General features: G+C 51.9%; 1 protein-coding gene across 1 annotated transcript; it reads right to left on the bottom strand.

Moving 5' to 3' along the window:
* Positions 1-6325: 6325 nt before the first annotated feature.
* Positions 6326-14357, bottom strand: LOC120765811 (serine/threonine-protein kinase PAK 3-like). Its single transcript, XM_040091002.2, has 11 exons — positions 14281-14357; positions 11012-11134; positions 9843-9895; positions 9386-9449; positions 8684-8732; positions 8268-8380; positions 7891-8008; positions 7389-7488; positions 6909-7105; positions 6676-6813; positions 6326-6454 (listed from the first exon to the last, which is right to left on the bottom strand). Exons 1-11 carry the CDS (start codon positions 14355-14357, stop codon positions 6353-6355), a joined length of 1134 nt encoding a protein of 377 aa, XP_039946936.1. The 3' UTR covers positions 6326-6352.
* Positions 14358-15219: the final 862 nt, after the last annotated feature.

The following is a 15219-nucleotide window of genomic DNA, read 5'->3' as shown; positions in this document are numbered from 1 at the left end:
CAAAATATGCTTTTGGGGTAGTACATACTTTTGGAAAAATTTGGGAGGAGAGAGGACTAGTGAACACCAGAGGGAAAGGTTTAATACATGAGGATTTGATAAGGCAAATCCTCAAGGCAGTAAGGGAACCCAAGGCTATTGCAGTAGTATATGTAAAAAGTCACCAAGCTGGATTACAATTCAGAATACGTGGCAATAATCTGGCTGATCAGGAAGCCAGGAAGGCAGCTCTCCTCACCCTGGACACCCCGGATAGCAGAACAGAAAACCCCAGAGAATTTTCTCCCCATCCTACAGAAATTGAGGAATTCAAGAAAATAGGGGGTATTTTAGTAAATGGAAAGTGGAAATTGGCTGACGGTCGGGAATTGATTCCAAAGGCCTATGCCAGGACCATATTGAAGAGATTACATGCACAAACCCATTGGGGAACTCAAGCTTTAGCAGAACAATTTCTAAAGTTCTTTGGATGCAAAGGTATTTTTGAGTTAGCAAAGCAGGAAGTTCAGAGTTGCTTAGTGTGTCAGAAAATTAATAAGTCAAAGGTTAGGCACAATGCATTGGGGGGACGCCCCTTAGCATATCGTCCTTTTGGAAGAATACAAGTGGATTTCACAGAGTTACCCAAAATAGGTAGATATAGATACCTGTTAGTAATAGTAGATCAATTAACACATTGGGTAGAGGCATTCCCTAGCCCCAGGGCTACAGCTCAAACAGTAGCACGCAGGTTGCTAGAGGAAATAATACCCAGATATGGGATCCCTGACTCCATAGATTCAGATCAGGGAACCCATTTTACATCTAAGGTCATAAGAAACCTGGCAGAAGCTCTGGGAATCAGATGGGAATATCATACACCTTGGCATCCTCAGAGTTCAGGTCAAGTAGAGAGAATGAATCAAACTCTGAAGGCACAGTTGTCAAAACTTATGCTGGAGACTAAAATGACATGGATTAAATGCCTCCCTCTAGCCCTCCTAAATATTAGGACACAACCTCATTCAAGTTCGGGATTATCTCCATTCGAGATGCTGTACGGAATGCCCTATGAGCATGGAATGCCAATTGGACACCCCCGGGTAGAGGATTGTCAGATCCAGTCTTATATTGTTTTGATTAACAAAAATTTACAGGAACTTCGGAGACGTAGACTGATAGCGCAAAGCACCCCGCTGGGGTTTGCTATCCACAAAATCCAGCCGGGTGATCGGGTGCTGATCAGAGCGTGGAAAGAAGCACCGCTGTCATCGCATTGGGAGGGACCTTTCCTCATCCTCCTCACTACAGATACTGCCGTGAGAACAGCAGAAAAAGGCTGGACCCATTCTTCCCGAGTGAAAAAAGTGGAACAACACAGCAGCTCTCCGCAGTGGAAAATCACCTCAGTGCCTGGAGATTTAAAGCTGAGAATTCATCGAGACACCCAATGACCAGCGCTTATCGGATAAGTTGCACCCAGGCAGGATGTCCCTGCTATCCTTTTGTTCATTTTAAGCGCGGGTATTGTGAGCAAGTTTGGGTAACTCATTGTGTCCGGGGAGCTAGACCTTGGAATTTGTGTGTACCTTGTTACGAGGAGGAAGTCAGGCTTACCAATCTATTCCTATACGTTGCCACAGAATCGGGATTGTTCAAATTGGATTCTCCTGAGTGGTTCCACTATTTCACTAAAGGGATAAGGGGAGGATTAAATAAAAGGGCGGATCCACTCGTAATTGAGTGCAGGAGAACGTTTAAAGTACCCTGTAGAGCAGATCAAATAAGAAGAACTAGGTGGGAACAGTACAAAAGGCGATACGCTCAGAGAAGCACCGGCAGGGACCCGGAAGAATATCCCTGCTGCCAAGAAGATGGATTACCCCGCCGCTGGTGGCAACCCAACAGGCGAAAAGTAGAGCAGAGGAATAGGTCTATGGGTAACCCTGGTGATCCTGAGTCGAGCCATGTACCCCACGAATGGCCTCCACAAACCCCAAGAGGGGATGGGGAAGGGAACTAATCCCTCCACGGTCCCTTCAAACCTTACCAGGAACGGAGTTTCAGAATCCAGGGTACGAGTAGACTGGTTTACACTAAAAAGGGGGGAGAATCACAAATGGAATGACGGGGTTAAATTGAACAAATCCAATCACCCGATGGCAATGGCTAGGAAAAGAAGGGAGGTAAGCAGTCTTCCTCTGATCTCAACCTGCAAAGAATGTAACAAAACTGTCTGGATTGGGGGGAAAAAGAGAAAGTACTTTTGTGGGATATCTACAAGTTAACCCCTTATGTTATGATAAGAGAAAACTGAAAATGTGTGCCTTGAATGGGAAAACATATTGGGTGGGACAAAATGAGAAATTACAAACAGCTGCTTTAGCCAATGGACCTATATTACTCGATATGTTGGGGGAAAATGATGAAAGGGTTTGTTTAAGAATGGACAAAGTTTTTTGTTTTTCTAAAGATGAGGAAGGGTTAGACCCTGAGAACAAGATACAAAAAGGTAGCCCTAGAATTTAAACGACAGGAATTGGCAGCTAAGAAAAAGAGAATGGAGCAGGAAAGAATGAGAACACTAAGTGAGCAATATGAACAATTAGAAAAACAATCTAATGATTGGAGCCTGGCTACTTCCAGCAAAAACCTTTTCCTGGATTTGGTACAAGAAATTGCTACCGAATTAGGGCTAACTAATTGTTGGATCTGTGGAGGATTAAAATCCGCAGAAAGATGGCCCTGGAAAGGTGAGAGTTTAACTCCTGAACAGTTGCTAAAATGGGATAACAAAATCTTAAACACTTTGACCCGACCAGGAGGATGGACACTGGACGAACGAGTAATAGGAACAATCTGTATAAGCAGAGAAGGAAATGTTTACAGTGATGTAGTGGGATACACTCCTTGTCTATCCACTCTAGCTGTAAATTCCAACAATAGATCCAAGATATGGCAACCAGAACCCCCTAATGGGTACTGGGGAAAGGAAAAGCAAGAAAATGTAATTGGGTAGAGGAAATTGAACTCTGTTGGCATGAATTCGCTAACGCTAACCCTTATTACTCCTTAACTGAGTTGGTAGAATTTTGGGACAAGCCTGAAAATATAAATATTAAATGGAAAGCACCCAGCGGAATTTATTGGATCTGTGGGAAAAGAGCATACAGTGAACTACCCCGGAGATGGAAGGGGTCCTGTACCCTAGGTATGATTAGACCCTCTTTCTTTACACTCCCCAGAACTGGTAGCAATTTACTAGGGGCTCCTTTGTATGAGAGCCTCAGCAGGAGAAAGCGAGAGGTGAAGAAAGAACTCCCACAAGTGGGAGGGAATCAGAAATGGGGAGAGGAAGAATGGCCTGCAGAGCGCATCATAGAATACTATGGTCCAGCCACCTGGGCACAGGATGGAAGCTGGGGATACAGAACCCCAGTATACTTGTTGAACCGGCTAATCAGGTTACAAGCTGTAGTAGAAATAGTGTCTAACCACACCTCAGACGCCCTGGAGTTGTTAGCCAAACAGCACTCGCAGATGAGAGCTTTCGTATACCAAAATCGAATAGCTTTAGACTATTTATTAGCGGAAGAAGGGGGCGTTTGTGGAAAATTTAATGACTCAGAGTGTTGTATCGAAATAAATGACTATGGAGAAACTATCAGAGATTTGGCTGCAGAAATCAAGAAAGTGGCACATGTCCCAGTGCAGAAATGGAATTCGATACTAAAGCATCATGGTGGGATCAAATATTTGGAGCAGGAGATTGGTGGAAAAGGTGGGATTCTTTATCCTGTGTTCTGTAGCCGGATTAGTGTTCTTACCCTGCTTAATACCCTGCCTAATAAGACTAATTCACACCGTAGTCCAAGGAATGCAAATAGCAGCCCTTCCTATGGACCCTGAATTAGCCTCAGGGGGATTAGCCAAAAACAAAGCTACCTCAAAAATTATGAACCTAACTGAGGAAAAGAGTACTGCTGCCCAGGTGTTAGAAAATTTGAAGCTCAGATACAGGAGGGAAACATAGAAAGAACATATTGGAGCAAAACGACAGGGGAAAGGTTAACCGAATAATGGTTAAGAGGCTTTTTTATCTTGACAGAGAAAAAAGACTATAACCAGAACACGAATTAAATTGGTGAATTTGGAAGAGGGGGGATTGTGATATATGTGCTAAAGTTAATTCGTGTTATCATATTATAAAGGGTAAATGTTAACTGTATAAATATGAGTGTTAAAGATGTGCTCAAACTAACATAGGTAAAGGTAAAATGTAGAAACCAAAATGGAAAAATTTCTCAGCTTGGGAAGCACAGGAGGGACACGAGGAAAGTATGATTGGAATTACCAGAGAGGGGCCTTGAAACTATCGCTGCCGGGAATCCCTGAAAAGAGACAAAGGACAACGGAAAACGGAGATACAAGTCCGGAGACCAAGATAATCACTTCAGATGGATATCTCTACTCGTCTCCGTCAAAATTAACATATCCACGACACACCTGGGCTCGGCCATCAGCTGCATTGTTCCACCCTACCGGTCCATTCAGACTCCCGATACCGGGACTTGCATAATTAATGAAGACACCTCGGAGAGAATAACGTCAGAATCTCGGACTTCACTCCGCGATCTAGTGTATAAAAAAGGGGTGGCTGGAGACCGAAATTGTGAACTTGGGGGGATACCAGGCTGGCAGAAGCTGATATCCGTGTTCACCCAGCGGCGATCCCGGGCTCGACGCTGTCCTTTTAATTGTGGCTTTCTGAGACTGATATTTTGTCTCACAATAAAATTCTAAATTTTTGATACATCGAATCTGGTCGATTTTATTTATAACACAGGAGGCCCTGGTGGCTTCACACACCCATGGCTGATGAGGCTGGCCCAGAGAGCCCCTGGGCTGGGTTTGGGTTGAAAAAAGATTAAATAAGGAGCAGAGAGGAAGAGCCAGAAGTCACTATGAGAATGCCATTACTTCCCACAGGTGACCTAGTGAGAGCAGGGCAGGAACAAAATGATGATTCCTGATGATCACCCTGACACCTTCAGGACAAGAGGCCCAGTGTAGTGGTGTGGGATTTGGGTTTTTTTTATTGTTACATGCTGTTAATTTATGGTTTGTCCTATGTACCCCTGTTTGTTTCCCCCAATGGTCTTTCCCTGTTTTTCTCCCCTCCAAACGTTGTATGTCAATCCCTCACTCCCCCCTCCTCTGGGGTCTGCCTGTCATCTCGGGGCCTTCCCCTGGAGCTAGGAAGTTCTTCCAAGGGCGTCGAGTGATAGGTCAGATCTAGAGGGGTTTCCTCCTTACCATTTATATTTGGTTTGTGAAAATATCATTCCCCAGTGTGACCCCTCCCTGGTGATCCCTGATTTGCTCACCCACTGCCTCTTCTCCTGGTTCCACCCCCAAATAAAAGATGCTGGCAAGCAGCCTGGGGGGCTCTGCCTGGGCAGTTACTTGGAGGTGAGGAGGGTCCCGCACAGGGGCTCCAATAAACCTCCTGTGACTCGCTCAGCAGCGTCTGCCTTTCTGTCTCTGCCGTCATTGCCCTGCACCACCTGTACTTGCTGCCAAGGTCGCGTGGGAGCCACGACCCCAGAGGATCGGATTAGGTGGCACAGGACAGCTGTCCATACCTTTTCACCCCGCAGTGCCTGAGCTAGCCTGGGTATGCCTGGGGACCATGCAAAAAGCACTGCGACAGCCCAGGAAGAACTGCACAACTACCCTTGTAGTGTTGTCTTGAAGGTGATCTCATTACCTGGTATACATTGCCCGGGAGTCTCTCTTAGCTACCATATGACATTCCCCAGCCCAGGTGAACAAATCTGCTCAAGTCAGCATGTTTTATGGGCCCTTGAAAGGGCTGTCAAAGCTTACTTACTGCAAAGCAAGGAAGGGAGACTTCCAGAACTCTGGATATTTTACAGATTTATTGCCAGCCCAGCTGAAAAAAAAAAAAATAATCCTCTAGCTACATCTATATTTCCACCGTTCTGTCCTCCGCGTGGCCTGTTCAGGCTGGCAGCTCGGAGCGCGTGCCTGGTCCAGTTCTGAGGAGTCACAGCTTCTCCTTTGAGAGCCTGATTCTTCCTGGGACCGTTCATTCATTTCTTCTTAAAGGATACTTCTGAGCTTCCCTACGTCTACAATACCCTACTCTGAGCTAAACAGTGATCCAACAATGAAAGTGCCTACGGTCTAGAGTCCTAACTATAAACAACTAAGCTAAGAAAATCACAAAACTTTACTAGTCCTATCCACGCCACAGCTCCTCATCAAATCCAGGGGATGGCTGAATCTCTGCTGGAACACGATACATCCCTCCTGGACTCTTCCGAGCTGGTGGGGCACAAAGTCTCGCTCAGGCGCAAGCCTCTCGTCTCCAGTCCTCCTGCACCCGCTTGGCCGAGATGATCAGAGCAGCCAGGCTGGAGGCAGGCTCGCCTGAGGTCACAAATGGATGCTGCCCAGAGGAAAAGCAAAACAGAAAGCAACCGTGACTTTCCAAGACGCCACCCTCGGCTACCAGAAAGATGCACAAAGAGGAGCGAGAGCGCCATCCGCCCCTCCGCCTTCCTGTCCCGCACCGCTCTCACCCAGGCCCACGTGGCCCACAGTCCCCTTCATGCCTTCGTGCGGCTGCCCTCTGCTCACAGGCCTTTTGGCCGCTTTGCTTCCTCCTACCTGCAGGAGTTCCCGGGCAGACCAGCGCCTGTCCTCGTCTGCCTGCAGGCAGCAGCGGAGAAAGTCGCGCAGGAGAGCCGAGTGGTGCCTGGGGCTTTGCAGTCTGGGGGGCCCGTTCCTTTCTATCAGTTCAAAGACCTACAAGAAATGGAAGGAGACAACCTCTACCTGCTGCTTTCCTAGCCACAACAGCTCTCTCCATACACACCCCGTCTTTTTAAGGTGCACCTTACCCTGAGACGGGGTTCCCTCTGGTAAGGAGCTTCCCCTTCCACCATTTCCAGCCCCATGATGCCCAGGGACCAGATGTCCACTTTGGGGCCGTAGGCTTCTCCTCTCACGACTTCCGGTGCCATCCAGCTGGGAGTGCCCACGCTGGAGCTGCGCTTGCTGCGCTCGGGGCTGAGCTGAGCACAGAGGCCAAAGTCAGCTGAGGAGAAAAACAAACCCTGTCAAAGCCAGCTACCGCCGGCAAAGCAGGCAAAAGCATCGCCCACTCCAAGCCTGACAAGGCCATTGTGAAGCTGCCTGGAACAGCGGAAGTGCTCTACTCCCGCGCGGCTGTAGCCAGGGAAGGAAAGCACTGGCCGCTTCCAAAAGGCCCTCACCATTCACGCACTGGCCCAGAAGCAGCACCTCTGGGCGACGGGCAGTCACCCAAAACGTTCCCACGGCACATGCTGGCAACGCTGCGCCTGAGCAGGGATACCCACCCAATTTGACAGATCCGTCCATGCCCACGAGAACGTTGGCGCTTTTGACGTCTCTGTGGATGACTTGGCGGGAATGAAGGAAACGCAGTCCTTGCAGGCACTGAGGGAGAAAGGAGGGAGGGAAGGGTAAACGTCCAGGACCCGATTTCATCCCACAAGAAAGGAAAGGGCTCGGCAAGATTGACAGCTTTCTCGAGGAGCTGGGAGCGCAGCACGGTGGTGCTGTCAAGAGGAGCAACTTGCTGGAAACAAGTGAAACCAAGCGAGTGAGCCAGCACGAGCGTCACAGGACAGAGGGTATGGTATGTAAGAGTGCAAGAAGAGAGCCTAAGGAGTGCGGGGACAACGGCGGGCCGTTCCCTTCAGATGCTCTTTCAGCTTCTCGTGTCGTGACAGCAGCGCTAACCCAAAGCCGTGAGCAAGAAAGCTCTGCTCCTCTTACCCACCAGCTGACAAGGACCATCCCGTGCAGGCCAGGAGAAGCACAAGCGGGTTCCCTCACCTCGCGACAGACGGCGCCTATCTGTCCTTCCTCCAGGTACACTGCCCTGAGTACATCAGACAACGTGCCACCGTCCATGAACTCCATCGCCAGCCAGACTTCCTCATTGACCAGGTAGCTGAAAGGAGAAGACCACGGCATGGAGAGACAGGAATGGGCACAGCTCAGTCACCTGAGGGTCTGAGCCAGGTTCTTGCAGCTGCTCTCCCAGCTACCTAGGCCCAAAGAGATTATTGCACACCACGTGCAACCTCCTCCCGTGTACCGGGCACGAGGAGAGAAATCAGAAACCGCTCCGTTTTCTGCCGCTGACCAAAGGCGTTTGTCATTTCTGCCTCGCACTATCTAAAGGATCCTTGAGATGAGACTAGTCCAACCTGTCTAGGTAGGTAACGATATTGGGATTCCTGTTGTCCCTCATGACCAGGATTTCATTGGCAGCCAGCTCCTCGGACATCTCCTCTCGAAGCGCCATTTTCTTGATGGCCACCTAAAAGGACATGGAAGACCGTTAGCTCGACAAGTGGCTCCTTGCACAAAGTCACAAGGAAGACAGAGCGAGTGCCTGGGCGACGACGCAGCCGACCTGCGCCAAACTGCCTTGTCACTAGGCAGCAGGGCTTAGGAGAAGGCCCAAAGCCCGTCCCCAATGCACCCCAAGCCTACTCGGTGCTTCAGAGGAACAGCCTCTGCCGCAGAGACGGAGCAGCCGCCCAAAGCTCCGGCCGCAGTTCACAGCAGCCGGGAAAGCGCTCCAGAGCGGCAGAATCGGCCGGCGGCCTTGGCACTTTACCTCTTGTCCTGTGCTGGCGTCGAGGGCTCTATAGACAGCTCCAAACCCCCTAGAAAGACAACAGCAGCAGAAAAAGCCCTTTAGTCCCTGGCAGGGAAAGCAAGCCTAGGCAGGAGATCTCCCCAGGCTGCCTGCAGTCTTGAGAAAATGCCCGGTTGCAGCCTCTCTGCAGCCACTAGCACATCAGCCCGCCAGCCCTCTGCCATGCAGGGTGTCCAAGAGAACAGCGAGGTGCAGCACGAAGCCCAAGGGCGGCTGCCAATCTCCAAGGCACGCACCCACAGAGTTCCCTGCAAAAAACCTCAGTCAGGCTCTGTCTGCGTGTCTGTGTGTCTGTGCGTCTGTGTGTCTGTGCGTCTGTGCGTCTGTGCGTCTGTGTAAAAACTGGAGAAGACTAGCTTTGAAAACACTGTCTTTGAGAGCTGTTTTCTGGCAGCTCTTGCGTGGCAAGTTGCTCTTCTAGGCCATAAAGCTGCAGGGGCAGGAAATCTTCCAGGTCCTTCTCCCTGCCGCAAGCAGGACATTGCCAGTATCAAGCTGTCGTTGATGATGTCTTCTGACGGCCCTGGCCTGAGCATTCCTGAGGGGTGGCAGGAGGTAAAGCCAGAATCTGACCATGTCTGCAGCTTGCCTGACTTGCTGCTTGATATTGCACCAGCAAAAGGCCCACGGTGTTGTGCAAGGAGCAGGCGTGGCACTTACCCTCGTCCAAGTTCTTCGAGCAGCGTGTATTTGCTCATCGGCTCGCCCAGACTCACAAGGCTCCCTGAAAGACAAAAGCAGCGCAAGGCGCTCACTTGCGAACAGAGAGGCCGCTCCCCAGACCATCCAAAACGCAGCCCCGCTGTCGGGAGCTTGAGAGCTCCCGGGCGCCTAGTCACTCGCTAAGAGCCAGCCTCCTGCTCAAGCCAAACAATCTCTGCTTTTGTCTGTGGCACAGAAGGCAGGCCAGGCAGGGACAAGCCAGTCCCAGCTGCCCTCAGAGGCAGCAGGAACACCCCGAGCGCCCTCGTGCTGCCTGAAAGGACAACAAGGGCTTCTGTAGAGAGACCTAAGGGCCTCTGGGACGCTAAACCCAGGAGGAACTTCTGGCACCGCCTACACTGAGACACGCAAGACAACACACTGCTCTAGCAGACCAGAAATACACCAGACGTACTCAGCCTCTTCCGGCTCGCCTCCTCTCTCATCTCGGGCTGCTGGGCTGGGCTGCTGGACGAAGGGCGCGCAGCCGCGGGAGTGCCGGCTGCTTCAGGCGATGCTGCTCCGGCGGCACGTTGAACGGCAGAGTGTGTGTCGAGCTGGGACAAGAAAGGAATTGCCCGTCAGAAGGCCGCCTGGCACAGGCGGCCCCGAGAGCACACGGCAAAAACAAGGCCTCGGGAGGATGCTGCCTGCCAGCACCAGGCCTCCTCAGCTCAGAGCTTTTGGATGGCCCCTACTCAAAGGCAATGGGAAAACCCCAAAGGCTCCTCTGATCCCGCAGCTCACGGCCACTTCCAGGCTACATTCTATCGGCTTGGCTGCCAGACCACCGCTACAAGGTATGGACCTTCTTGCAAGGTATCTTGCAAGAAGATCCAGAAGGCCCCCCGAGCAGGGCCCCAGAGCCTGGTTGCTTTCCTCCTCCTGGCTTCTCCTGGGCAACAAAGTTGCTCATCCTCCAGCTGGCCTGGAAGCGCGTGACCAGAGGGCCGGAGCATGTCCCCTTTCTGAGGGCCGGAGCGTGGCCCCTTTCTCATCTCTTTCACCGACTTCCCCTCTGTATTTCAGGCTTCAGGGAGCAGCCCTTTGCAGCTGCCTTCCTCACCTTCCGAGACCCAGGGGCCATTCACCGGGCGGAGCTGCGTAGGCTTCCCCTCACCAACCTCTGCTCTGAGCAGGTGGAAGTGAAGCGCAGTCTGCCTCGCGCCTGAAGCTAAGGACTCCCTGGAGAGGGGTAGGTCCCCTCCGGGGGCCAGTGTCTCCCAAGTACCCTGCGAGGCTGTGAACCGCGTCTTTGGACCGCTCCGTCCGCTGACCACAGGCAGCCTGCACTGACACTGGGCACCAGGGGCCTCTCTTCTACACGGGCAAGAATTTCATGCTGCCTCTTGTCTGATCCCAAGAGACATTCTCGGGCCCTCTCAGCATGCCAGCAAAGTGATGCTTAGAGGTGAAAGTTCAGAAGCCCTTAGCCGGGGCTCCCTGGCTTGCCTGAGGCAGCACTACGCCACGGCAGGCGCACAGCCCCCGGCGTCTTCAGCCCTGAGCACCCAGGCCTGGGTCACCTGCAACTTGAAGCTTGGCCCTGCTCCAAAGGCCGTGCCAAGCACAGGTGCCACTTACTGGCTCTGCACGTTCAGGCCGTGGAGGGACAGCAGCTGGAGGATGGATGCGGTTTTGCTCCTCTTCAGCCTCTTCCTCAACAAGAGAGGGAGCCAGAGGAGGTGCTGCCCCTGCTCTTGAGCCCTGCAGACAGACAGACAGCAGTGAGAGGGGCTGGGAAGAGCCAAGGCTCGCTTTAGGGGCTGGTTGCTATTGATCTGGCTCAGCACCTGCACTGAGGGGAAACCATAGACTTTGATACCAGTGGCATTCTGAGTCCTAACAACCCTCTGAAGATGGCTGAATTGGGTGGTACTCCATCTTGCTGTGCATTCCGTCTTCCTCCCGGGCCAGGATCAGCAAGACCCCTTTTGGCCTGCCCTCCCCGGCTTTCACCTCTTGAAAGGCTCCTCGTTGGAAAATTAGGAAAGTGCTCCCTTTGCTGCTGCTGCAGCCAAGAGCCACTTGGGCTTGCTTTCAGCCTCCCAGGCTGGCACTCCACACTCTACTGCAACAGGCCAAGCTCACTGCTTGCTGCACAATTCCTGCACAGCAGCAGCGCCAGAGGCTCCTGTGCCACTCACCAAAGGACGGGCTTGTCTCCATCCGCGCGTCAGGTGACCTGCAGCGAGCAAGGGAAAAGGAACCAGCTGCCCTTAGAAAAGTGCCTGTTCTGGGGAGTCCCCCAGGACACATCAGTCCCAACAGCGAGCAATTCCCTTTCCCAACATGCCTCCAGGGGCAATAGTCCTTTCCCACAGTAAGCCTAGGCTCTGTCTACATTTGGGCCTCTTTTGCCAGGAGACAAATGGAAACAGAGCCGTGGAAAGGCCGCTTGTTGGTTAGCAGCCACGGCTACTGTCAGGTGACCTGTAGTGGGCAAGGAAAATGAACCAGAGTCTGTGAGCAAACTGCCTGGGCTGCTGAATCCCGCAGAACAAGTCGACCCAGAGAGTATTTTCCATTTCCCATCATCCCTCCAGGAGACGCAGTTCTTTCACACGGCCAGCAAGAGAACAGGGCAATATTCTTGGCTCTGCCTACACTTTGGCCCCTTTTACCAGGAAGTGAATACAAACTTGATCAAGAAAATGCAAATGGTTCTATAACACTCAATGCTTCTGTTCTACCCGACACATAAAGCAGCGGGCTGGGGGGGGGGGGTTTGTTTTGTTTTGGTTTGTTTTGTTCTGTCCTTTTTTTTTTTTTTTTCAATCGCTTGCATGCACTAAGTCTCATTAACCTGCTGAGAGCAGATGGCCAGAAAAGCTTCCCCAAATTCCCCCCAGCTGCAGAGGTTGTAGAAGGCCTTCCAAGTACACGACCCAGACTACATTTTCAAGGTTGTCGTGCTTGAGGCCGCAAACAAAGGAAATTATGAACTCTCTACCCCAGACTGTCCTGTGGAGGGAACAGAACCCCTGCCGGTTCCCTCGCAAATGCTGCCCGCAGACCCCTGGCTACAGACACCTAGTTCCTTTCCAAATGTAGTTAACCGGAGCTTTTCAAAATCAACGGCATCCTAATGGTCTTTCTGTCGCAAAATCAACCCAGTCACTGAGAAAGAACAGGAAGACGGACAAAAGCCAGGATAGCTTACACCCAGGGAAAACCTCGACTTACGTGCCAGGTTAGTCAAGTAGCAGGCAGAATAAGAAATGCCATACGCAATGCAAACTGCAGCAGCGAGTTGCTCAATCATTGTGGCACTGCTGTGCAAGTTTGCCGACTCTGCTGTGGCACCAAAGGAAAACAAGGCTCCTGTCAGCGTGCAGCTGCCCGCTGACCAACGCCTCAACCAGGAGGACGCTCCTGCACTGAGCGAGCCCAAAAGCTGCTCTGACACTGAGCCCTTCCGTGCACCAAGGCAACCATCTGATGTCACCACCACAATGCGGTGAGCCTGCCCTGACATCACAAAGCAAATGCTCTGCGTTGCTCTGTGAACTGATGCAAAGCAAGGCAACCTTCCCTACAGCCAACCTAAAAGAGCCTGGCAAGATCTCTCCTGTCACAAAGAAGCAGCAACGCCCCTGGTGGGCCAAACCCTGTTGTTCAAGGGACCTGAGAGTCAAAACCAAGAGTGTCCCAAGCACCCACAGCCTGTAGCCGTGCCGAGCAACCCGAATGGAGCAAAACAAAGGAAACCAGACCAAGAAAATGGCCCAAAGCATTGCACAGAGCCAGGAGAGAAAGCACTCTTGACACAACAGCAGAAATCATTCCTAACAAATCTCCCCTTATATTTGCGCCTCTATTTGCTATGGCCAGGGCTCCTGCGTGCATGCACCTCTGCCATTATTCCCATTTGGAAGTAGTCAAAGTGGCAGGATCAGCCCACCACCAGCAGCTGCCCTAAGCTGGGAATGTGCCTGGCAGTGCTGATTTCCAGAGCCTTCTGTGTCCCAGGTGAAGCCAAGGCACGAGTGGGTTGAAAGGTGCTGGCGCCGCTGCTGGCCTGCGCCGGAGAGCCCTGGCTGGGCAGGGCACGGCACACACTGCCAGAGCTGGGTGCACCTGGGAACAAATCCTGATGACTTGTGGGGAAACCAAGGGGTTTGTGGAGGCTGCATTACTCTGCACACCCCCAGGCCACCTGCAGCACAGGGCTTTGGCCCCCAAAAAGGGAAACCAGAGGGAGACAGCTGGAAAAGGTTTCATTGTGACCTTTCTTAGGCGATCAATAGAAGTGGCCAAACTGAAAGTTACCAAGCAGGGCCCGATCCCCGCTGCCAGCTCGGGCTTGGAAAGGAGGCGTTACTTTACTTCAGCACCGGGTGCGTGAGGAATCGCTTCCCTAACCCGTGCACAGCCAGCAATCTCCCCTACTGCTTTGTATCCATGGAACTAAGACATATTCAATACTTTGCTGAAACTCACAGGCCAAACATTCCCTCCAATTATTGGACGTATTTAAATCCCTTCTTGGAAGTTATCGACAGGAGACTAGAAGCATCCTGAAGGTCCCTGGTGGTCGTTCTCACAGGTTCGGGAGGAGACCCACGCCCAAAAGAACCCAAGACACAACAGGGCTTGCAAAGCAAGTTCATGCAATTTGTTGCAGTGCCAATAGTACGTACCAACCGCTGGAGTCCCAAAAGTACGCTCCTCCGTAGGAGAAGGAGACAAAGTGCGGTGCTCAGTGGGAGGGGCAGGTAGGCAATGCGCTTTCAGGACATCCCCTGGATCAAAACGGTGCGCCTCTCGTCCTTCTCACCCCTCCACGCCAGAACCAGGCCTTACACCTCCTGCTCAGAAGCGGAATTTTCCCAGTCACAGCATCAGCTCACCTGTGGCCGGCACGTGAGATGAGGCCACGACGGCTCAACGATACCGACTCCCTGCCGACAATGGCTGCGTTGTGCATCGCTCCTCTTTCAAAGGAGGAGCTCTGCCCACTGACTGACTGACGAGCACATTGTTTCTCTTCCAAGGGTCAGAGTCCCATCCATTAAACCATACCGTTTTCTTCATTGTCTTGTCAACCTGCCCAAGCATGCCTCAAAAATGGCAGGGCCTCGGACACGACTCCGGCCCCTGCCACAGTCCTTTGGGGAACATCCCATTCCCCAAATTCTCCTTTGGTGGTCAAGAGCCCCCTCTAACCCCTTTCTTCCCTTGAATGCATTCTAGCTGCCTTCTCGACAGGGCCGCTCTCTTTATTTTCCGGGCTGAAGGCAGACACTTGCGCACATTAATCACTGCAATGGGAGGAGACGGGCTTCAGCACTGCCTGTTAAAGCTCAAGGAATTCACAAGATTAGGCTCTGCTTGTTACACTTGAACATTTTCCCAATGCCTCTCCTTGCTTTTCTGGCAATCGTTTTGTCAGTAAGTCCTGCCAGTGCTCTTGCGGAGTGAAGCCGCCTTGCGACTTTCTGTCAGAAATTAAAGAAGACAACACAGATCGCCTACTGAAATTGTTCTGCTCTCACCCAAATCACTTCCCTACTCAAGCACAACCCTCAGGCACACCCCTGATTCCCTCTCACCCAGCGGCTCAGACCTGCACTGCGCAGTGCTTGCTGCGTGCCAGAGGGAAGAAAGCAGGCTTGTGGTGCCCCTGGATATTTCTGCAAGACACTCTGCATTTCACGCCTTGGCTCTGGCTCGGTGCAGAACTCCAGGATTGCAGGCGCTTCCTCCCAGAGCTGCGTGAAGCAGGGGGGCCTGCCCATCTCAGCTGACAAGCTGTCCCTGCCTCCCGCTGGCCTCGGTTCCCCTGGCAG

The sequence above is a fragment of the Hirundo rustica genome, chromosome Z, assembly GCF_015227805.2.
Source record: "Hirundo rustica isolate bHirRus1 chromosome Z, bHirRus1.pri.v3, whole genome shotgun sequence".
NCBI classification, from domain to species: domain Eukaryota; kingdom Metazoa; phylum Chordata; class Aves; order Passeriformes; family Hirundinidae; genus Hirundo; species Hirundo rustica.
The sequence above is the reverse complement of the archived record's forward strand: the minus strand, read 5'-3'. Positions and strand labels throughout refer to the sequence as shown.

Coding starts and splice junctions, on each gene's coding strand:
- LOC120765811 (XM_040091002.2), bottom strand. CDS start 14,357: ATGCACAACGCAGCCATTGTCGGCAGGGAGTCGGTATCGTTGAGCCGT. Junction 9,896..11,011: donor GGCCTGAACGTGCAGAGCCA/GTAAGTGGCACC, acceptor CCCTTCGTCCAG/CAGCCCAGCCCAGCAGCCCG. Junction 8,009..8,267: donor ATCGTTACCTACCTAGACAG/GTTGGACTAGTC, acceptor TTCTCCTTTCAG/CTACCTGGTCAATGAGGAAG.